The following is a 25,066-nucleotide window of genomic DNA, read 5'->3' as shown; positions in this document are numbered from 1 at the left end:
ACTGGGACCTGAGGAACGTCTGCGGTGTGTCTGATGTCCTGACCGCAGAGCTTTTTTTTTTTTTTTTTTTTCTTCCTCCCTCTGAGCCCTTAGATGAGGTTCGCTGCTACGTCTCGGTCACGTGGCTCTCCTCAGTGAAGGCTTTGCCCTCTGCGGCTCCTCAGCACAGCCAGCCAGCGATGTTGGGGCTGAAATGTGAGATGCCGCTCGGAGGGACTCGCTCATAGAGGCGAAGTTATGGCACGCTCATCATCGGAGAAAAAGGCCCCGCAGCAATTTCTCTGTGCCAAAAAGTCTCACACTGGTGACGCGCACGCCTTTCTGGGACGCACAACTCCGGAGCTAGAAACCCCCAAATTACGCGTCAAATTAAACTGAATGAAAATTAGGACAGAAGCGCGTCGAGGACTGCAGGAGATTTCAGGTATGGACTTGTTCTTCTTATTTTAATTATTTCTTTGCGCATTTACATAAATCAGTAATCCTTTTAAAACATGAGATGACTGAACAAAAGCATTCCATTCAGATTGTCATTCGTTTTCTTTATTGGTGAAATATTGGTCACTGCAAACTTTTTCAAGGACAAGAAATCCTCTAAAGTTATCTTTGCCTGTAAAAGTTTTCACCCACATTGCGTCAGTGCAGATTCGTGCCTCTTTTTGACAGCTGTCAACGCAGATGACATCTTGAAAAACACCGCTGAAGTGTCAGTGCTCCTGGATTCTCGCATCTGCCTGATCGAGCGCTGGTCTGAGTGAGGGGCGCGATGCAACAGGCCTGTGAGGCGAAGATAACAGGTCGTTCACTGCTGCACACGGTGAGACCTCCCTGTTTTCTCCCCATGGTAATACGGTTTTTGCATATGCCTCCATGGACTAAGCCAAAAGCTTGCAGCTCAACACTCTGCATTTACTACATAATCCCACAATTCCTCAGGACTGACGACTGGCTCCCCTCATAACTGTGCTGTGCTCATAGTTGGAGGGTCCAGAATTTGTATTACCTTGGTGGATGAAACAAATAGAGTACAGAATAGGCAGTGTTGGAACATGCCCACAATCCTGACAGTTTACTAAGTGAGTGACATGTTGTTGAGCCTTTTAACGCTACAAAACCCATCCTGGTAGGATTAAAATACACACTTACATAGTCTGAACAGGACTTTTCATCTCTGGTCTGCACTGTGTGAGCAAACTTTTACATTCTGCAATCGTGTTTAGAGAGTTTAAAAGAAACTTTTACATGCTAAATTAAAAGACAATAACGCTGCAGGGGGAGATCATTTTACCAACCATTGCTCTGCAGTCATGCTATGTGCATGTGTATACATGTATATGAAGAAGCTATTACAGTGACGTCAGCAGATAATATGTGTGTATTCTGAAACTACCCCTTTTTTTTTCCAGACTTTTACACAGTATAGACTTCTCTTCATTTCTGCAGGTGTTGATGCACCCTCTTCAGTGAGGATGTGGGGAGAGCTTGGAAATCACTGAGGGGGGCATCTGGCTAATTTGATTTGTGGAGGAAGCACAATGCAATATTCTTCTCAGCACTACACACTCTATATGTTAAGCCAGCCTGCTGACTGAAGCGCTATTGCTACATATCTCATCTAATGCATATTATCTTTATGCACTTCAATTAAAAAAAAAGCAATAGAGAAAAAATGGAAGTCGTACATAAACTTTGAATGTGCTGTTAATTACAGAATCCCAGATTCTTGGAGGTTAAGGAGTATGGAACACTAGTTTGTCAGTTTGAGGGCAAATGTGACAAACTTGTGCAACTAAGCTTTGAGTCAAGTGGGTCAGTCCACCAGTTTGGCCTGAAATATCTCAACAACTGTCTGGTTGATCGCCGGAGGATGAAACATAATTGTGACCTCCTGCCTTTACCTCTGGCGCCAGCAGCAGGTCAAAGTTTACAGTCATCTCTGTGAAGGTTCCCAGACAATGAATCTTAATAACTTTTCCGCTCATGCCACAACAAGGCTCAGCTTCTAGTATAAGAGTGAAACGTCTGAACAACTCCTGGATAGATTTAGAATATTGTCAATACAGAATGTTCCTGTCTAATATCCACACTGTTGTCTGCCGAGCGCTCCTTATGTCTCTGCTTTCAGAGTGATTGTGCACCTGCATTGATTTCTATCTTCTTTTTTACCCTCATGTGGTTGTGTCACTTGTTACTTGTCGTTCTCTTCTTGTTGCAGGTGCAACACTAATCTTGATGCCGCCATAGTTACAAGTGCCCTTCAACCAACCTGAGAATGACACTCAGAGAATAGGACTCCTGAGTTTATTCGTCACCTCCAGAGCCTTCAGGCAAACTACCAAATCGGTCTAAGAGGTAACTCAACATGCTGGTTTGTCTTTTGAATTATGCTGCTGATGCTCAATCCTTGCCACACAGAGATCACCTGTCAGTTTCATTCCTCTCTTGCATGATTACTCTGGTGTGTAACTGCACATTTTAATTTGTTGCCAACATTATTTTACAACCCCAATTCAAAGAAGTTTGTGTGAAACATGAATAAAACAGAATGTGATCATTTGCTAATCCTTTTATTTTTGTAAATATATGATTATTCAGAATTTGATGCAGCAACATGTTTCAAGCAAGTTGGGACAGGAGCAACTAAAGACTGGGAAGGTTGTGGAATGCTCCAAAAACACCTGTTTGGAACATTCCACAGGTAAACAGGTTGATTGGTAACAGCTGATAGTATCATGATTGGGTATGAAAGGGGCATCCTGGAAAGACTCAGTCATTCACAAGCGAGGATGGAGCGAGGTTCACCACTTTGTGAACACATGACTGCATTCTGTTTTTATTTACATTTTACACAACATCCCAACTTCTTTAGAATCAGGATTGTACATACTGTAATATCCTGCTGGAGAAATATCCACTGTGCAACTCATTCACTTACCTCTGTGGCGTTTTGGTAATCCTTTTTCAAATTTGTTCAACTTATGAAATCGTTCACCTAAAACGTATTTTGCACACAATGCTGACACTCAGAGTGTCCCCTTCAAGAAAACTGAATCCCTACAGTTCAGAGCAGCTGTAACGTAGCAGGACTCCTGACCAATAAACAAGCCTGCCTGAGTTATGCTGAATGAATAGTGAGGAGAGGTTTTATTGAGGTTTTGTTGCAGTTTTGCTGTTCTTAATGAAAAGCTGGTCTCTGTAATGGCCATTACTTTTAAGACGTTCCTATCAAACATTATCATCCGACATTCTTGGTTGCAGGGCAACAATCACAAAGGTTTGCTTTGTGTAAAAGATTCTTTAAATTTCACCTTAGAACAAAACTAATAATAAATGAAAAATTAATAAGAACTCACACAAGAACAACATCTACATGGTGTTGCTGGCTAAACCTATGACACGCTGCCCCTGATCTCCAAAGCTGTGTGTGTGTGTGTGTGTGTGTGTGTGTGTGTGTGTGTGTGCACACGCGCCGTAGGGAATGGCAATCACAGAGACCAAACAAGACACACTGATCTCGTCGTTGTAGTCTGACATGGATCCTGGAGAACAGCAGGCTCTGAGCTCACTATGTTCTACTTGTTTCTCCTGGTGTCACAGCTCAGGCCTGATGAAATAGGCCCCGCCTACCGAGGTGCAAAACATCAGGTATATGTGGCTCCGCCCATGTCTGGCTGCAGACATGGGCGGAGCCACAAATCAAGCAGATATCTTCCTAAGTTGTCAGTGTGATATTCCACCTCTGTGTCTGGTTGCAGATGTCTTCTTTAGTAATGGCCTGTAATGTATTTCTGTGCTTCTCCTGTATAAAAGCACTATCTTCTGTGTGTGGATCAGAAATTTTGTCCAGGATGATTAAGCTGCTCCCTGATACTTTATGGTGTGAAAGTGAATTCATCTGTGCTCAATTAACTGAACACGATGGGGCAATTCAGTGAAACCAGCCTTTGTGCTCTTGACTGACTGCGTGCTCAGACAAAATTAGAGTATAGGAAAAACATCAGCTCACATTTTATTTAATTTATCTTACAAATGGATTCTTTTAATACTGGTGTGACAGACTGGAGGCGTTCTGTTGAGTAGCTTCTGTTTGACATCTTGGGTTTTTTGATGTTGAATTTGTAATTTTGGCTGCGAACCTGTCTGCTCTGTGACCTACTTGCTTTCCTGCGGCTGTCCCTCTTTCTCGCCTCTCCACTTCATCGCTTTCAGACAGTCTTATCTGGGCGAATGATGAATTTTCAAAACAAAGATTAGAAACTGCCTTCACCTCCAAACTGATTCAACGGTCAAACAGTTGCAGACCAACTCAGCATGAGCAGATAGCGTGAACCTCTGCATTCCTTACATCATTTCAGCGAAGGTCAGTGCAGGTGAAAGGAAATCTTTCCCTCATTCACTCATTCAGTTCTCCCTCTATGATAGACTTGTAGAATAACACTGTAGTTTTCTCTGTAGTGAGCAGAAAATTGAGATTTTGGATACTTATAGATGACAATATAAATGAGACTCATTTTTTTTGGTTCTTTTTCTGCAGAAATTGCAACCTTATAGACAAATTATGTATCAAAATATTCATCCAAGCTTCCCCTGTTTGAATGTTACAGACCTAATTATTAGGAAAATTGCTTGTTGGAGTGTGAACAATTGGTTGATGAAAATTAGTTTGTGTCCGATTGGAAACGTGAAATTCTTTGTGTAATACATGATAGCCTTTTTAACTGCTTCACTAGTTCTTTTATCGTGATGAATGTCCAAGTACAGCAGCGGGCAGGATTGTGGTCATGTTATTATGCTGCAACTATTCTGGAGACTTTTTTTTAAAGGTTCCCTGTGGAGTTTTTGACCCCTAGTGGAGCTATTGAGCTATTTTCTATAAGTGAGTCCTTGTTTTGTTTTGATGCACATACACACGGGTAATGCCAAGTACACATTTCTGCCAACGATTTCACACAATTCCACAGATCAGCGGTTGGCGCTGACACACCAAGATATGCTGCAATGTGCGGGCAAAGGGAAGAGAGACCGCAAGCTAGTAAATGTAAACAATGCTGGATTCAAAATACTTCAATGAATTGGCTTTGCAAATGTTTCATGAAGGAGGAAATGCACTCAACACTTTTGTTAGAGCTCAAGGATACAAACAGTGTGTTTTGGTGAATAACACTGAATGTAAACAGAAACTTTTGTTTGTTTACAAGAAAGCTCCACAGGACCCCTTTAAGACTTCTGCTTTCACTTTGTCCAGTCCAGACTCATAAATCAGGCTCTCACAAGGTGGAAGTGAAAGTGTCTGTGAACAGTATCTCATTGGCTGTTGTGAGACGTTTCCACAGGAAATACTTTTTAAACTTAGACCAGACACACAATGTAAACATTTGAGAGAGAATCACCTGGTGGATGTGTGCAGTAACATTGAGTTAATACCGCACTGCGAAACGCTGATCTCCAATCCCCCATCGCTCAAAACCCTCGGACCCCCAGCACATTCACAAACATGCACTCAAGCACACTCTGAGGACAACTTGTGAACAGCACATGGGGGGAAATACTTTCCCCACAGTACACTGGCCCAATTCATTCCCCTTTTAATCCGCTCTGTGCTCTCTGCCTAATTTGGTCTCGGCTTCTTATACATGTCTAAGTCAGGCTGAGTTAGTGATGGAGGCTACAAAAGACTGGTGATAAACACAGGTTTACTACGCCCTCTCCTTCTCCTTTGTTCAGGCTCTCTTTGCATCTGAGGCTCGGTTGCGTTTCATGATCGCCATGTGTCGCTGCAAGTAGGGCAGGTTTTAAAAGACATTCAATCCAGGTTATTTTGACCCTCTCAGTCATTTTAATTAAGCTTGATGACACACCCAGTCTCGGGAACTGGTTACAGATGTGTCACACCTTAAATACCAGCTGCTAAAGCATGACTGGTATTGTTTTCATCTTGTGAGTCTGTGTGTGTGTCATCTTGGCAAAATGCTGTCCTGCGGTGATTTTGTCACCACAATAATGTCTGTAGCGAAGCTCACAGGAGTGTTTGAAGATGGAGGGTAGGACGTAGGGAAGGGGCCATTGACCCCTCTACTTTATGCCCCTGGCCCACATTCCTTTTTGAAGTATTATTTCTCAGAGACAGTTCATATCAATCAATTATTCCCATTTATAGGACATTAGGTAAAACCAAGCTTAGGCTTCGATCAGAGCATCAAAGAAGCAACTACAGCTACATTCACAGCTACCCGTGTTTAATGTTGATTCCTTGTATCAAACAAGGGAATATTTCAGTAAAACACACATATATGTCAATGCTAGCACGGGTTGAAAGACCATGTGAGGATGGCCCAGTCTGTGAGGCTGCGTGTTCTCCCATATAGATTTGAACTGTGTTTGTTTCCTCGCGCAGTGAATTGAAAACTCTAAATTGTCCACTGGTGTGAATGTAACTGTGAATAGTTATCTGTCTGTATGTGTCACATTACACTTTAACCTTACAAATATTCACTGTCCCTCCTGTTGGAATTCAAGCCTTTCCTGCTCGGTGTGGTCTCCCGGCAGGTCCAAGTTCACTGTTCAGCTCTGACCTGTGAGTCTGTCAGTAAACAGAAACAACGATGCACTGTGTTTGGAAATGTAGCGTGTCATCACTTTATTTTGTAAAATATTACACAGCATTGCTGTCATGCATTAATTACACGGCTTAGTGAAGATAATATATAATGGAATAGATAATAGATAACGAATTAATTAGTTTCACACCATGTAGGGTTTTTTTTTTTTTTTTTCAAACTCCCGTTTGATGGAGCTCATTTCCCTGCATGATGCTTCATCTTCATAGATACACGTCCCATCTGCACAGTGGAAGTTTGTGGGGCTCAAGCATGACTAAGCTTAACTAAAAAGATGTGTATTTATTGCTGAATCAGCATCAACATCTTCATCAGCACACAGAGGTTGTTTTTTCTTTAGACTTGAGCACTGGCTGATTTCAGATCTCAGCTCCACAGAAGGCAGACAATCACAGAGGAAAAACCACAGAGTGGTAAAATGTGCCAGAGGGAGAGGTTACCTGATGTAAAACCATCTGAATTCAGGACAGACCAGCATTAATCTGCTTAATGCAGTACAAGCAAGTGCTGTCATTTAGGATTTATTAATGCAAGAGGAAAACTATCAAATGAAGAAGCTCTATCAAGTCCACTGACTTACACTATGCCATTTGTAAATAATCATTCTTGAATAGCAAAATAACAGTTGCAGGATTTTAAAGTGCAGATGATTGGTACACAGCACAAACTGTATGTGTGTACAGTAAATAGCTGAGTTTGCTTATTGCCATCACCAGTGTGGTTAAAGGCATCAAACTCTATTACTCTATTACGCAATCTCTGCTGCTGTTTGCCCTTCTGATTCATCTCTAACTACAACACCGGCCTCACATCCAGCTGTGGATGCCCTTTCTTAACAGCTCCCTGTGGAGAGCTGCAAAAGTTTTCTTCAATGTTGAACTCTAGTTAAAGTCTTAACACGGACTCGTGTTTTTCTGGACGTTGTGTTTCATTAGACATGATCCCAAACTATCCAGTCTGACACTGTTGTTGCTCATAATGGATACACAAAGGCTCATTCGATACAGTACTTGACACAAATTCAATAAGCACCCTTTGGAAGCAAGAAGGGCTCACAGTTAATTCACACGTTGCCTGTTGGGGTGCCAAGTCAAACTGCAGTACAGTTGGCTCACGGCACAGGCATGAACAGGTTGCTGCTGAATCCCCTCACTGCAGGAGCACAGGCTCATTTCACAAAGCTGAGGTCTTACGGCTTAAGTCTTAACTTCATAAGTTACACATATACCATATGGAATCAACACACGTGTGGACACACATGTGCACCAGAACACTGAGCATGCCAGACATGACATTCACTTAAAAAAACATTTAATTATCAATGCACTCAGTAATCCATTATCACCTTCTTTGACCCACGTCTGCATGTGCTGGTACATGTGCATTATCTTATATAAACCATCAGTGTGTTTACTTGCAAACCTGCTTCTTCTGATTTGTAACCCAACTTTCCTTGAAGGAACCCTGTTGAGTTTTTTTCTTTTGTATTTATTGAGATTATTCTGACTGTTTCTGCCCTGAACACCCAGTGTGTGTCTTGTGACCTAATGAACATATATAATGTCTTTCCTTCTTCATAATGCATTTGCAAACCTGATTTTTTGGAAGATTTTAAAATCTACACTTATATCCCTGTTCGTTTGCTAACAGTCTCCCTTTCTTGGTACGTTGACTCGTGACATCTACTAATTGTGGAACAGGGTGAAACCATTGGCAAGACTCTGTATGAGGTCGGCAGTGTGCATGCCTGCCTGCACTTGCATCTTGGTGCGTGCGCAGGAGATGCTAACAAAATGGGGACCCACTCTTAAAAACATTCCTCTGTTGCTCTCTAAGTGGTCCTCAACTCCACAGGGTACCTTCAGGGAAAAAGCTGAGAAGAAACCTGGTTCAAACAGCCACATTTCTTGACCATAAATGCTCTTCACTGGGTTTCTGACATAGGTTTTTTACAAGATCACATGTGCAAGACAAAGATTTAAACAGGAAAAGTGCTACTGTGACAGCAAAGGATGAAAGGAAAAGTTACTACTGTAGCTTCCAGTCATTGCATCCAAAATAATTAAACCCCAAATATGACTAAAACATTCATAGAGAATTGAGATATCTTGATAACTTTGGGCTTCCAGGTTTTACTCTGCAAAGTCATCCAGATAACTCAGCATAACTGCATCCTGGCACTGGCCTCTGGGCCGGAACATGACAAAGTTAAAACATCATCATCATCACGGCAAACTTTAGCCCATCATGCCGAGGACATGCTGTCACATGCTGACAGGGAGCTTCGAAATACACAATATTTGCACCTGCTACCACATAGAAAGACTCACTGTAAACACTGTTGAGACATTCAGTCCGGTGCAGCCGTTGTAATAAGAGCAAAAGAGGTGGAAAAGTAACCAGGTTTAGTTGGACTGTAACTGACCTGTTTCACAGCTCAGTGACTTCAGAAGTTCATGCAGCATCACTGTCTACTGTCCGTTATCCTTACAGGATCACTCTGTGTCTCGACATAATGATAACAATGTCAAACAGATGTTGTCTCAGATGGCTGATTGGTTCAAAGTGATTGGACTTTTTGGTTGGCAATTTTCTATAAAGTTGCTTAAACAAAAGCACTGTAAGGTAGAAGAAAATCATATCACAGCTAGTTTTATTTAGAAAACAGTCAAGCTTTTCTTTCTGAGAAAGAGCCTGCTTGTCTTTTTCTTCACAAACATACTCCATACTGCTGTGCTGATGTTGTTGTTACATTGAAATGAAGAGATGAAGATTCACTCACAGAATACAAATGAATCTTCTTCCTTTTAATGCAACAGAGAAAAGCTAAGCGTTAGTATCCACATAACCTACATGAAAACATGTCGTGCATGCATGATTTTTAAATTATTGATGTTTTTTTTTTTTTCTCCTAGTGAAACCAAGGCAGCCATGAACCTGTTCAGGAAGGATGCCATGACCACAAAGAAAGAGAAGGAAAAAGAGATCCAGTATGAGGACCCTCCAGATGGAGGTTGGGGCTGGATGGTGGTGCTGCATTGCTTCCTGGTTGGTCCTCCTCTTTTGTTCATGATCCCTCATCTGTCAAACAAACAATGGTTCTTCAACTGCTTGTTTTCCTGTGTACTGTGATCAAAAGCAGATATATTGTGTGCAATGATGTGGCTTCTGGTCTTTTTCAACAAGTTCTCATTAGATAGTGGTGAAAAGATAAAACTTACACCGGCAAAATGCTTGCCACTGTTTCTTTTTCTGGGTCTCTTCATGCGTGTTTCACTGAGTTCATCCTGTAACAAGGACACTAATTAAGCCTGAAAAAATGTTACTGATTTACCACACATACAGTCTCTGCTGGCACTGATCTCTTTCTCTTATTTGCATGTGTGTGTGTGTGCCCACAGGTAAATGTCCTTGTGATGGGAACACTGAAGAGCTTTGGGATCTTCTTTGTGGCATTTCAAGATGAGTTTGGAGGCTCGGCAGAGAGCATCAGCTGGATCGGTTCCATCATGTCGAGTCTACGTCTGTCTGGAGGTTTGCATCATGAAAAGTCAGCTCTGTCTGTATCACCTACACAGCTCTGCACTGAGTTCATAGACTAGACAATAATATCTCAGAGGTTTTTCTTACGTGTAATTGCATCTTCCCTGATCAATTTCTGAGAACCAGAGTAAAGATGTCACCATTTGGAGCCACGTATCCCCTGCGTGATGTTGATGTTGAACCGTAGAAAATGCAAAAATCTGAGATTCTTTGTCTTTGTGCTTCCTCTTCTGCATCGTTCATAGCACCCATTGCCTCTGTGGCCTGTGCCAAACTTGGTACCAGGGTGACCTCCATCGCCGGTGCTGTGCTGGTTAGTGGAGGCTTCCTCATGAGCATTTTTGCCAACAATGTGGTGTTCCTCTACATCAGCATGGGAGTGATAGTTGGTGAGTAGAAATATGTGGAAAGCCAAAAGATATCAATAAGACTGACACCTGCTGTATCCCTGATGACTCTGAAACTGCAAAACAGAACCAAGGTCATCCTCTGCATGAGGGCATCTATGTCAGCTGTGAATTCCTTTTCATTCTTGTCTGCTCACATTCCTTTGAAAGATAGAGTGTTTGTTAAAGATAACCTTCTTTGATCCTCTTAGGAATGGGTTTTGCACTACTATACCAGTCCTTCTCAGTGGTCACGGCGCTGTACTTCCGAAAGAGGCTGGCGACAGCATATGCGATCGGGCGTTCCGGGATGGGTTTGACCTTTGCCCTTGCTCCCTTCACTCAGCTGCTCCTGGACCAGTATGCTTGGCAAGGTAGGCAGGACATATCTGTCAATGAGCAGACAGTGTCACACCCTAATGCATTTCTGTGATCTGGTGCACATTGCATAATAGAAAATATAGAAGAAATATGGCTCATACAGTGCAAGGTAACATTTCAGGTCCTGAGTTCTCTTTGTCCGAAACAGGGGCAATGCTAATTCTTGGCGGTCTCATGCTGAATCTGGTGGCCTCTGGGATGCTTCTGCGACCCATCAATGTGAAGCCTCCTGTGTCAAACCCTACCTCTTGTCCCATCCAAAAGAGCCCTGCAGTTTCCCTGAAGAGTTCCTCAGAGAAGGAATACACCAAGAGCTGCTTGAACGGCTCCTCTCACCTGTCTAATGGCATCTCCAAATCAGACTCATGCTCTTCCCCTCCTGCCCCTCATGGGGACACTGAGAACCTGGGAGGCCAAGGTACTCAGGGACATCAGGACCAGTCAGTGAACCCTGAACTGACCAGACTGGTCCTGAATGGTGTGAATGGCCATGAGCCCCACCATGACGTGAGCCAGTGTAAACCCACAACTCCAGACAGCTCCACGGAGCTCAATGGCAGCATGAATGGGTCCACCATTGTTGGATTTCCCTCACATGCCAGCACACCGAGTGAGGTGCCCGTCAGAAAAGCCAAAGTACTGGATTTCTCCCTGCTAAAGGACCCATTCTTTTGCATCTACACTTGGTCCTTGGTCTTCAGCCAGCTGGCCTACTTCATCCCCTATTTCCACCTGTCTGCCCGTGCCAGAACCCTGGGCATTGATGCCATGGACGCTTCCTTTATCATCTCTGTGGCAGGTGAGGCACACATCGACCAATAGTTCCCACTGCGTTTTTAATGATGCACTTTAAAGGAATAGTTTGACATTTTGGGGCACACAATGTATTAACTTTCATAACAAAAGTTAGATGAGAAGATTGCTACCAATCTTGATTGGACTGTCTGAAATTTGGATAAAGCATAAATTAAAATAATAAACCTGACGCTCTTTAGAAATCTGACTACGGACTGAATACACAGTCGATTGCTGCTGTTTGTCTTTGAATGTGGCTTCCAGCAGGGATTTCACAGTGACTGAGAGGAGGGAGGTCCTGGTTTCTTTAAGGCAAGAGTTTAAGAAGCAATGCAAAAAAGTCCCCAGTCAACTTCTAGGCATTAATTATTTGTGAGCTGCTCAGACTCTGCAGTCTTACGTAATGAATGTGCTTACATAAAAGCTGAACTTTGGTCCACTGGCCAGGCCGGGTGGGTTCAGCAGTATGCCACTGATGAGGTCGCTCCATATGAACAGAAACAGCATTAACATTTTGACCACTGACCACATGTGCACATGATTCTTTAAGAGTTCTTCACACAGTTCTTGAATAATTAAAATATTCCAGATGGGGTTGTGCATTTGTGAGTTACATGCTTCTGTTTTGTAATCCCTCCCCTGGTAATCAGTCCTCTGCAGATAGATACTGTATCACCTTTGATGAAAGGTGTCTTTCAGATAAGGCTAATGAGAGTTACATGATCTGAAATACAACTGTTATCACTTTCTTAAAGAGGTAATAAAGAGAGAGGGTGTGAGAGAAGCTGCTGTCAAACACAAGTCCTGACTTTAAACATATTTCGTACATTTTTTACATCACATCTCAATTATTTCTCATCTTCAATGTGAAATAATTGTTTGAATTATGCATCAGTTCTCTGGCTTTTGAGGAAATGGTTTTAGAATCCCTGAAGGACTGGTTCAGTGATGCATTTTCGAAAAAAAAATGCAGTTTTGAAATGCGGTGTGTAGATGGCCTGGAAGAATTCTGTATTTCCTTTGTCAGCACTGGTGTGCAGCAGCAGCTGGACAGCACCACTGCTGGAGGACATGGGGAAAAATTAAAGAACGAGGTCTGAAGAAAACACTATGCACACCTGCATAAGAAACACAGCTGGGAGGAAACATTGATGGATTGAGCCAAAACTGGGGTTAAATAACATTGTTGTACAAAGTTACACTGGATACTCTCAAATTAACTGATAAATATGCTGTATCGGTACTTTCCAATGGTTCTGCGGAGATGCAACAAAAACCAGAGGAAATGCTGTAGGTGTCTTAATTTTTCCTGATGGTCTGTCAAGTTATTTATGAGCTTCATGCCAGCGATCAGCGCCAGCAAGCAGCAAGGCTGACAGATTCTTTCAACTCAGACACGTTTGCTCTGTCACATTCTGAGGTCACGTGCACCCAATGAGAGAGAAAAAGACAGAGCTAGAGAGACAGGGTGCCACCCACACCACAAAGCCGCCATGCCAGAGTCCCGCTGTCCCTCTGTCCCCGACCTGGCGCTTGTCATAGAGGCCCATTGACTCGGCTGAGGGAGGGAGGCCACTATCGTCCGGGTCAGCCTGTTCGTCAACCCCCAGCCACCAACACTGGAGCTAACTGAAGTCGCTAAGCAACAGCTAACAGTAAATTTGCTGGCGTCGTGACAAGAGGGGCTCCCAATTTTGTTTGAGTCCAGCTCTAAAGTGGCTGATACTTTGCGGAGGAGCACTGAGGCAGCAATACGTACAAAGGGGAGGCAAGACAAGCCAACTGCAACCTCAGAGAAGCTGGGAAAACCAACATGCCTTTGATAGCCCTTTGCTTTAATATAGTGACAAATTGCTCCTCTTTGAAGCAAAGGAAATGGCATCTCTCCATGCCGTGCAAAGCCCCCCGTGGTCCGCTAATGCCCAGAGGCACGCACACACACCTTTGATACCTGTCAGCACTACAGAGAGAAATGGACATAACTAATAATGTCCCTGATGCAGTTGGCTGAAGGTGCTACTTGGAGAGGCCAAATTTAAACTGCATTGTGCTGAGTTTGAACAGGAACAGCTGCAGGCCTGCACCAACCTGCTGAGGCTAAAACACACAAACAAACTCACAACTCGTCTGTATGCAAGCAGGGGACACCCCAGGACACTGTCTTGGGTCGCTAGAGGAGGACACATAAACACACCACAGCTGCCTCATGTCATCTCTCTAACCTCGGAGGAGAGAAACTAGATTCTGTTATGTAAGGAAAGCAGAGGTGCTCACTGACAAGGTATTTAATTGTTTATTCATTTCAAGTTCATTCAGAGCCTTGAAGAGTGAAGATGTAGCTGATCATCAGTTATTGTGTGTTAATTTATGTAGATTAATGTGAACTTCAGTCACAGTAAAAGTATATATGCACACTATATTTAGTAATACACACTGTGTGCAAATTCATCCATATTCAGCAGTTTTTCATCCGTTTTGAGCTCAAGCTGAGTGTCTTAGTGGCTGCAGCCTGAGCTGTTGTGGTGCAGAGGCTGAGCAAAGGAGGGGTAACTCTGATCTGCATAGAACCAGTTTGTTTCATTGATCAATGGCTCAGCACTGCCTGCTTGTAGCTATTCCTGCGACGGTCAATACACCACTGCAGTTTCCGCACTGCCTATCGCGTTCCAGTTGACCTCAGCAGAGAGCAGCACATATCTGCCCAGTCATCATACCCGACCAGAGCAAACAATCAATCAGATGGGATGGAGTGCATAATGAGTAGTTTGCTTGGTTGTTACCAGTGTGATACAGATGTTAACAAATGGAGGTGTTGCCCTGTTCTCATTTCAGACAACAGGAACAGCTTGAAACAGGCTTGTCTAGACGTCACATTTATACTAATGCAGACCCGTGTTTTGCTGCAGGGCGTCTTTTTTTTTTTTTTTTTTGGCCCCACCCTCTTTCACACACACATACACACACATATAGATCCACATGACCACTCCCTCCAGACTTTGTTTTTATTAAGCATAAAATTACTGCATAAAAGATCTGTGGTACACTCACAGATCCCTGCATCTAACTTTTGCAGTGATGCCTTCATAGAATACTTTAGCAGCACTTGAACTACACTATGAAGTGTTTTGGCTGACTTTGACATTTAACTAATTAACTAGGCATCACCTCAAAATGCAGTCAGGACTGTCGGTCCCTGGCCACTGTGGTCTGCTGCATCAGCATTTGTACTGAAGCTCCACCAGGATTATGCATGTAATTGTCTTAGTGACTGGAGGGGAGTGGGTGGCATGGCAGGTGAATGGAAATGAAGTGGGTTCACCTACATTACAGCAAGACTAAGGGTCTATAGTTACGCTAGAAGCGCTGTGAGGCTTTACTCGAGCGCGCATGGTGGTGCTTTGAGGTAGATGCTAAGGTCTGAATAATGCTAACAGGCTGATGTTTAGCAGGTATAATGTTTACCTTCTTAGTTGAGGATTTTGGAAGGCTACCATTTGCTAATTAGCACTAAACTCAGCACAACTGAGGCTGATGGGAACTCAGTCATAAACCAAAGTATTGATTTTTTGACATGATGATGGTGCCAGATGAAGAGTTAAGGGATTGTGAACACTACTGTAATTCATCCTGAGGGGGTCATGATTGTGTGTACCAAATTCAGTCCATTCAATAGTTGTGAAGACATTTAACTAAAAAAGAGAGATGTCAATATCGTGGTGGCAATAGAGGAAAAGACAGGGAACCACCAAAGCCAATAGAAGAAACTTTTTTAAAAAAAAGTTCAATGTGAAGCTTTTTGGTCACTGAAGACATTTTTATCCGAAGGTGAAGATAGCAGCGATGCTCTTGTTGTCTTTTGGATTCCATCAAAATCTGCATTACCAAAGAGCAGCTTCCTGTAACTACCTGAATATTTTATTGTACTTTGTTCCACAGTCTGCCTCTCTTCTCTTATCCCTTCCTTTGAGAATCAGTTTGGAGCATCTTACCTTACATGATTGAAAGACAATGTAGGATAATCCACTCAGTATCAATACTGCTTTCCAGGGAATTCTGGGCACATACATTTAAAAACAATAAGACAAGAACACATAAGAAAAAACGTGTGCTATCACAAACAGCCTGTGTCTCAAAATGATCCATCTTCTAATTGGGTATTTTAAGGGTCCATATCGAATCACTGAACTGTGGAAGCTGAAGGTTGCAGCTTGATGCCTCTTTGTTTAATCCTTTCTCTCTCACTTCCGAGACTCATCTCCATCTTACAATATTACTTCCACCCATTCATAAGCCTCACCTGTCCACCTCTGTTGCAGGTATCACAGAGACCATCGCTCAGCTGGCCTCAGGCTGGGTGACAGACAGGAACCTGTTCCATAAGTACCACTACCACAAGGCCTACCTGATCCTCTGCGGCCTCGTCAACCTGCTCTCCCCACTGGCAACCTCCTACATCCTGCTGATGGTTTACGCCATCTTCTTTGCCATCTTCTGTGGTGGATACATGGCTCTGCTGCTGCCCGTTCTAGTAAGGAGACCACCCTATCTGAACATGCCTATGCACTTGTACCATTGCTTGTAGGGTTGTAATTTTTAGTAATGCGTCACTTTACAGGTTTCCTTTTGTAGAATTTCATAGAAAATCACTGATATGTAACTTGAAATTCATTGGAGGGCTCCTGGAATGGAGTGAGCGGGCTAATTTGGTATTTATCGCAGGAAAAAAGGAGACAGCATTCATTTAATATATCTAAAGACTAAGGGCCCTATTTTAAAGCCATAGGTTTTGAGCACGTGTGGTCTCTAAGCCCACCTGCTATAAGGTTCACATAGGTGCAACAGTGCAAAGTGCAAAAGGGCTTGCTAAAGTGGAATATAGACCAAAAGTTATCTTGATTAATAAATGTGCTCTCAGCCAGTCACATCGCTGGTCTCATTGCTCTGCAACAGCTCTGCCAGTCATAGTAACACATGACGACAACAGCTCAACAAATGGAAAGAGGCTTCTCCAGGAACATGCTGTTTGGTTGGTGCAGGGCAGCATGATGTGTTTCCTAATGCTTTTCAAGAATGAAACGTGACCTGCAGATGCACAGGATCAATGAGCTCTGGCAATCCGATGTCTCCCACATAAGCAGCACAATGCAGAGTTATAATCGACCTGTCTGATGTGCGTAGAGGTGTGTGCGGTCATTTTGGAGCAGCCAGGTGACACATGATTCAATGAAAGTGTGGTAAACATGGTGGACTGCTGTCTGTGCTGGCGCTGCACTCCGACGTGGCACTTCTCAAACTCGACGCTGCAAATTTATCTACAAATCTGTTCTTCTGTCTTCAGATGACTGCAGAGATTTAATAAACTGAGGGAGAGATTCTGACACAGCAGCTATATAAAGCAGCTGTGGGTAACACATACAGCAGGAGTCACTCATTTTCATTTGTAAATAAATGCAGACTGATTTCCAGCTTCTCCTGCTCTGTCACATTAAATATTATTTTTATAGCCAAATTTAACACATCTACTGGCTGGGGAGTGTTTTATTAGAGTAGTTTATTTACCTTTTAAGCATTAGTGTGTTATTTCTCCAAGTATTTTGTACATTGCTGTGATTGATGAAATCTATTCTCGTCACAAAGTTTAAGACACATTGTCCACCAAAATACCAGCAGCTCACTTTGCGCTGCCTCCCAGTTGTGCATGACTCAGCCAAATTACATAATCCTTTCAAGGTAATTTTCCAATAAGGGTATTGGAAAATTACAGATCCATAAAATAGAGTGTTGCCTGACTTTCACTTCAAATTCAGAAGTCTAAGACATGTCACAGTTTGGCATGAAATATCATCATGGCCTCTTTACCACATTACCTCACAGGACAGTGCAGATAGTAAAAGTAATTCTGAACAAATTTCAAGTGAAAACTGTCTTTTAGAAAATCAATAAAGATTAGGAAGTAACCTTAGAGAGTGCCACAGTGCGCTCTCTCAGTATCATTTGACTTGTGATATTATCAGTCAGTCGTTCATTAACCATGCAGACCCCTTCAGTATCAGACTGTAAGACGGTGAATTCACACTAACTGTATCTGTACTTTGGGACTTTTGCATCATGCAAAGGTGGTTCGATTACATCATTGTGGCACGCACTGAAAGGGAAAAATATCCTTGAAGCACACCATTGGAGATGTTTCCCAACTGCCTTTTATGGGTGGAACAACCAACTGGAGCGAGTATCCAGTATCATCATGTCATATCACAGCTGAAAACTAAAACGTGAGGACATACAGTATGTGGTGTGATGATGCGCTTTCAAAGGTCAGGACATGCCTCTGGGCCTACATGTTGACTGGGATCATTTTTTAATCAAGGAACCAGTCAAACCATGCTCAGAAGATTAGATAATTTGAAAAGGAGGAAGTCACCTTTTCACTGGTGTTTTGTTGTATGTGCATTAGAAGTACAATAAAACTAAACAAGAGAGCATTAAAAACACAGGCCCGTAACTTGCTGTCACTCCCAGATTGATTGACAGGTGTTGTTTGGTTTGAAAAACATTTGTTATAATATGGTAGTAATGTGAAGTATATGTGATTTGTGCAGTGCAGAAATGCATGCAAAACACTCTTACCTGTACATTTCAGAGCGCAAGTAACAAAGAAGATGGATGTCCCGGTGTGTCAAGAGCTTCAGGCTGAATGTGTTGTTTTGCTCTGCAGGTAGACCTGGTGGGGTCAGAGAAACTCAATAACTCCATGGGCTTCTCCATGTTCTTTGTCGGCCTGGGTTGCCTCACAGGGCCTCCTTTGGCAGGTGAGTGAATCACGTCATGGAAAACCTTCAGGATTCAGACATGTGCTAACCCACTTTTCCACATGCATAACAAACGCTTACATGTGTGCTGCATATGAACGGAATTGTAGCTGTGACGTTGCTGATCGAAAGTGATTTGTTGCACAGAGGGCAAGGTGAGGTTTGTATGTGTGTGTGTGTGTGTGTGGGGGGGGGGGGGTCCAGAAGACCTTCAAACAGACTGAGTGGGTTGGGGGACCAGCTAAGGGGCTGATAAGCCATTCTTATGGACATATATTTTTGGGGGGGTGTTGTGGCACATTTTTCCATGGGGCCCTAAATTCTTTGCAGTGCCTCCAAGTGTGCGTTTGCCCGTCTGTGTGCTTGCGGTCACTGTGGAGTGTGAAAACTGAAGCACACAGGAGAAAAACAACCTATAGTAAGTGCCGCCCTCTGTGCAGACTGAGATTTTCAGGTTGCTTTGACGAAAATGCATACAGGGGTCACTGGGTCAAATTTCATCCTGCCAACAAGTGAGTCGAGTCTAACCCTTAGAATAACACTGTTGTGTTCATGGCTGGGTTTGACTCACTCCCTTTAAGTGATGGCAGATTGCCTTTGTTAGTCTTAGAGAGCTGTTTCTAATCTGGGATACGTTTTTTATTACAGTGTTCTTTTGTTACATCAACTACACCTTTTCTCGGTCAGCTATGAAAACAACAAAAAAAAAACAACATGGAGATATCAACCATCTTCCCAAACCAAACCAGTTTTTGTCTTTCATAGAGGCACAGCCAATACAGCCCCATCATGATCAATGTATATTCACCACACTTTCCTTTCTGAGAATATGTTTCCAGGAAAAATAACCTTATAGCTAACATTTGGCCCCAGTGGAAGCAGAGGGGGGTTCCCTTGAACCTATTGACATGGTCCCTGCACACTGTGTTGGGCAATCCCCTTAGAGGAGCTTATGGATTTCGGGGTTGAAATGTGACTAATGACCCCCTTTAGGGTGATACGGAAATAGCGTGTGGCTCTGTTTACATCCCTGCCTGCGGTTCAAGTGAGAAACGGACATTAGGCAAACTGAGGTCCCTCCTTCACGCCACAGGTTGTGATAACATTCCTGTTGTTTCAGTCCATCTCTTCAGGATCGGCAAGTGTCTGTTCACTGCCTCTGCAGCAGCTTCACTGCCGCTTTTTATCTGGCTCGAGGGCTCGTGTCTCACTCCAATTCACATGTCTGACGTGAAATGTCAACATGGATCATGAAAAGAAAACAAACACAGAAACACAGGAAGTTATGAGTCACCTGCAGTATAGTTTACACTGAGGTCACGAATGTTCAAAATGTGATCCCTCACCATGCTGTAATGTGAATATGTCAAATGTGAAATACAAAGAGTTTATATTACATGATAAATATCCATTATGGGTTTAAAAAAAAAGGGTGAAATTAATTGTATGATATTTGAAAAAATGTTAGTGTCCTCAAAAACAGTTTTATGAACCAATGTCCATGTCATTTTTGGTCCAACCCTCTGACAGGACAAACTTTATACAGACGTTTGTTGTGACTTGTGGCTTTCTTAATAGTTAATTAATGGTTAGATCATTTACTGATGCTTAATATACTAGTGGGGTTTCCATTTCCATCAAATTGGCAGTTATACATGTTCATAAGCGATTAATAAAGATGTTTTTTTTTCAAAAATAAATCAATACACTGTCCATAAATTCTTTTTGCTTCGGACATTCTGCAGTTCTTTTTCTCATCATCTAAAGAGCTAGAAAAATGAAAAATGAAGGAATTGCTAGAAAATGACAAACATCAACTCCATTGATTTTTCAACAAACCAAAAGTTGTTATCACTTTGTTGTAATAAGCTACAACTTACAATTGATGAAGAGTGCCTCAATATAAAGTGGTGCCTTATTTTTCTTCATAGTTTTTTTCTGTGTTAACCTTCTGGAGTCCAGGTTCATTTTTGCTAACGTTCTATGCATTCAGTCATGAGTCAGCTGATAGGACCGCTAGCTGAACTGTCCACCTGTCTGTCCACCAGGAAACTCTGTAACTCACAGAGAGTCGAGGCAGGGCAGCCAGAGGACAACAGAGGGAAAACTAGAGACTATTTTCTCCATAAAATATGATCCAGATCAGGTCTAGGTCCTGGTGGTGTTGAAGTGAATTGTACCCCGAACTGTTGAAGAAAAAAACGATTTTTGCACAATGCTTCTTCAAACTGTTTGTGTTTTGCAGGGTTCCTGTACGACTACACTCAGACTTACGACTGTTCTTTCTACCTGGCTGGGCTCTGCTATCTGCTCTCCTCCCTCTCGCTGTTCATGGAGCCACTGGCTCAGCGCTGGAAGGCCAGGAACAAGCTGACCCGGGACAAGAGAGCAGAAAGCAGCTGTAAGACCAACGGCTGCTTCGCCCCTGACCGCCTACAGAACGGCGCTGTGTAGGAGCGACACCCAGGGAAGGCCTTCGATCTTGAACCAGCATGCTCATAACTTGCCATAGGCCTGCATACCTTGGACCTTGGACTCCAGCTTAAAGTGGGGACCCAAGTGACCCTTAATTTCAGCAGGAACGGAACACGGGCCGAGGAGAAGAACTGCCTGAGACGTCTGAGAACATACAGTAGTCTGGGCAACGGTGAATACATGATTATGTTGAACTAAAAAGCCAAAATTTTAGCGTTCTACAAAATATTTTATCCCCTATTCTTGTTCTTATCAGAGGTACATGCATCCAAACCGAAGATAATCTCCGACATACTGCACATTTTAACATTAGCAGCTTTGCACCTATAACTTGTTCAATCTTTCTTTTTGCCAATACGACAACAGAGCGCTCTCTTTGCAGTAACTTGTCATTGCACATCATTTTTACAAACTCAGCTCTGCAGTTGAGCTCGAAATCCTGTCAACTATCCCTTTCCGTGGTGACATTAATGGAAGCACATATCCATGAAGAGATACTTTTACCTGATTTCTCTGGAAGCCTTTACCTGTATCTGTAAACCTGTACTCACTGACTCACACTTTGGGCAAAGTTGTGATTATGCTGCATGACGTTTCCTCTGACCTTTAACTGGCAGACTGTTGAGATACTGAGCCTCCACTTAATTGCTGCCTGCTTCTATGACACAATGTGTAATCTGCTCTTTAAAGCCAAAAAGCAGCAACTGCTTCAGTAGTTAAACAGAAGAAAATGTATCTCTTCCTCCAACATGATTATTGTAGATTGTATGGCATGTGCGAGCATTTCCAGGTATAACGTGCAAAAACTTTAACATTTTTCGGTGATGCACTCATATTCTCGTATTTATAACTTTATTATTAATATTCTGTGCTCACCGTTCAAACTTCAAAACGTCCAGCTCATTTAGGACATCTGTGCTTCCTTACAGACTTGTGGATATCTGTCTTTCAGCATCTATCCCCATAGAAATGAGTGGACAGACTTCAAAATTTGAACACTTTCTTTTCCTTTGTAGTCCTCCATACTCATTCATACTTGTATCTTTGTACTTAAGGACTTAACTTCCATCTTTTCACATCTTGTATTTTCTCTGGAATCGCAGTTGAAGCTTTAAACTTTTTGGGAGCTTTTCAGGAGTGAACTGTGTGGATTGTGCTGGTGGCACTGGCTTCTAGCAGTGGAGCGTTCAAGGGCAGTGGGAAGTTCAGGTGTCAGCTGTGATCTGCACTGGCACATAAACCGACCCTTCAGCTGCTTTCACTGATTTCACACAGAGGAACCCTTTTAAACTCTTTCACGTCAACTCACTTCACCTGCTTTCACCTCCTGTCCTAAACAAGCTGATACTTCTACTGCTTACAGTTAACACACTTCAACTGTCTGCAGCATTTCCACTTTCAAATTTCAGCTGCTTTAATTTCAGATGACACTTCACCTACTCTCAGTCAGTAAAGGCATCTTTTGACATTCCAACTACTTTCATGTCTTACACTTCAGCTGATTTTTAGTCTTCAACTGCTTTCACTGACATTTCCACCAACTGACACTCCTCACAAACTTCAGCTCTCTCTCTGACTTGTAGGACGAGTACTTCTTTCCTTCATTCGTTAACAGTGTAACTTTTATCTCGTATGCTTCAGCTGACAGTTTAACCACCTTCAGTGCCTGGACAGCTCCTGAGCGGGAACAAATGTTGAAATTTGACGCGCTTTCTGCCACAACACTTCATCTGATTTAAACCGCCTTCAGCTCTTCTACTGACGCTTCAGCTCCTTTCACTTCAGATGACAGTTCAAACGGTTTCAATGCTTCGTCTTTAACTTTAATCACATCTTAAGGCATTTTATCCTGTTTACAGTGTTTGCACCTGCACTTTTCAGTGCAAGCGAGCACGCTTAATTTTTTTCTTCAAATCTTCAGTTTTGACCTTTTAAATACTACAACTGCCTTTCTTCTTTTGTGGGTCAACAATGATAATACACCTGTTCAATCAGCATCTTCAGATGAGAAAGTGCTCGCGCCGAGCTCATCATTTGTGAGCTGTTCTATGCAAGTGCACACAGAGAGATGTTCCTGTTATTAACAGCTCACTTGCACGTCATTCAAACTGTAGCAAAGATGCCAGCTAAGGAAAGAAGTAGCCTGCTTCTTTGTATGTTTCCAAAATGTTTTGATCGCAACTGGTGATGGAGCCGATGAGCTCCGCTGAATAGCAAGGATTTCTGCCTGACTGTCATGTTGTCGACCTCGTATGTAGATACACAGTGCCCCAACTGGACTGGTAGGAAACAGTTGCCGAGCCTTTACAGTGCCTGCAAGTGGCCAATTAATGGCAATGCAACTTAGAATTATATTGTGTTTTTATGTGGAAGTCTGTTGGTTGTGGAGTCTTTTTTTTTTTTTTATGTAATTGAGGTTTTTGTGTTTTCACCAGTTTGCCTTACAAGGTACTGTATTGTATCTTTACTAACTTTCCTGTGATGTCAGCCAAAGACACATTACAAACCTACCTACAACTTGAACCTTATCATTAGTAACAAAAAAAAAAAAAAAAAAAAAAAAAAAACAGTTTATGTGATTTCAACCACCCGTTATTCAGTCGCCTCCAAGTCTTGAGGACAGCCCAGACTCCAGTGATGGACATGTATTTTGTTACGCTGCCCTCTTGTGGCAGAGGAACGCTTCTACTCAAAGAATGCTGTCTCAATTAGTACCAAATTATTCCCCCTCAGCTCACTTTCACAATACTAAGCAAGGCTCTTTGTATTGTTTCAATAACGACAGTCATGCACAAAAGCTCTTTTGACTCACGAGTTGCATTCACCACCCGTTTGCTTTTGTGATTGAGGACCACTGAATATTTTGTACCATAATAAATCTTTTATGAAAAGTATTCAACGCTTTAAACTTAGATTTTGGTTGGGGATTATTTTACTTAGTAATGTGGATATTTTAAGGAACTATATGTTTGAGAAATATCTTGAAATAATTTCGATGTCCTTTTGGTGATGTCTCAAACACCACTGATAAGGAACTGAGCTCTGTTTGATGGCATCTGATCTTGTGTTTTTGTTGCAGGAGATGCATTTATGGGTAAAGCACTGTTTTGTCACAACTCTGGCTCCTAGATTGCGAACTGATAGTTTAGAAAATATGCTTAACCAATCATAGATGTCCTGTCCTGAGCCCGTCGAGTTCATTTTTAAGCCTTGTAACAGTGCACAGTCAGCTGCAATAAACTGACATGTGCCTCAAGTCTGTTCTTGTGTAATTCAGCCAACTCAGCAATAAATGAACTCATACCAGAACAATTTCTATCTCTCTGCACAAAACACTCACAACTTTCAACATCTTCAACATCTTTTATTGATACATTATTTAGACACGGCGACATGAATAAACATAATGATTCGACTGTATATATTACATTCGTTTTAATCTTAGGCTTAAAAGTAGGCCCAACACATGCTTGCAATTATTTCACTTTGTCAAAACAGGGTTCAACAATTTCCATCATTTGAGATTGTTCATGTAGTGTTAATCAAAGCAAACAGGTTACTTACAATAGATGACGGCTGACGGTGTGTTTACGGGCAGCCTGGAAACAAACGGATGCACCTGTCCAGCAGAACTCTGCGAAAGACACAAACAAATGTATTTTCATCTTGACAGTGTTTGAAAATGCTTGTCAGTACAAGTTTCTGTGCAACCTGTTATTAGGAATTCAAATGCTGTTTGACATGATATCCAAGTGAGTGCTTTATACTGCGATGGACTGCACTGAAATCAGCATGGGGAGCAAATCAAGTGTGAAATTGTAATTTGTGGCTTTTATAAACTAAACTGTGTGTTGACCAGTAAATCAGATAATCTTCATCACAGCAAATATTATGTCATGTTGAACTGGGGTGATTATACAATACCACGCTGCACACCAATCTTCAAACCAGATTCCAAACAAGTGGAGACTCTGTGTGAAACAAATAAAAACAGAATGCAGTCATTTACAAACAAACTGTGTTTACTGACAACAGATTTCTGACGTGTTCTTGAGTCCAT

At 42.3% G+C, this 25,066-nt stretch overlaps 1 protein-coding gene across 1 annotated transcript; it reads left to right on the top strand.

Moving 5' to 3' along the window:
* The first annotated feature begins 167 nt into the window (after window positions 1–167).
* On the top strand, window positions 168–23,542 carry slc16a4 (solute carrier family 16 member 4). The gene is made up of 11 exons (XM_076740407.1): window positions 168–424; window positions 667–817; window positions 2,216–2,352; window positions 9,533–9,665; window positions 10,019–10,151; window positions 10,406–10,549; window positions 10,759–10,920; window positions 11,076–11,726; window positions 16,039–16,250; window positions 18,438–18,531; window positions 20,777–23,542. Exons 4-11 carry the CDS (start codon window positions 9,549–9,551, stop codon window positions 20,983–20,985), a joined length of 1,722 nt encoding a protein of 573 aa, XP_076596522.1. The 5' UTR covers window positions 168–424; window positions 667–817; window positions 2,216–2,352; window positions 9,533–9,548; the 3' UTR covers window positions 20,986–23,542.
* The last annotated feature ends 1,524 nt before the right edge of the window (window positions 23,543–25,066 follow it).

The sequence above is a fragment of the Chaetodon auriga genome, chromosome 10 (assembly GCF_051107435.1).
Source record: "Chaetodon auriga isolate fChaAug3 chromosome 10, fChaAug3.hap1, whole genome shotgun sequence".
NCBI classification, from domain to species: domain Eukaryota; kingdom Metazoa; phylum Chordata; class Actinopteri; order Chaetodontiformes; family Chaetodontidae; genus Chaetodon; species Chaetodon auriga.
This window is presented reverse-complemented; position numbering and strand designations above follow the sequence as displayed.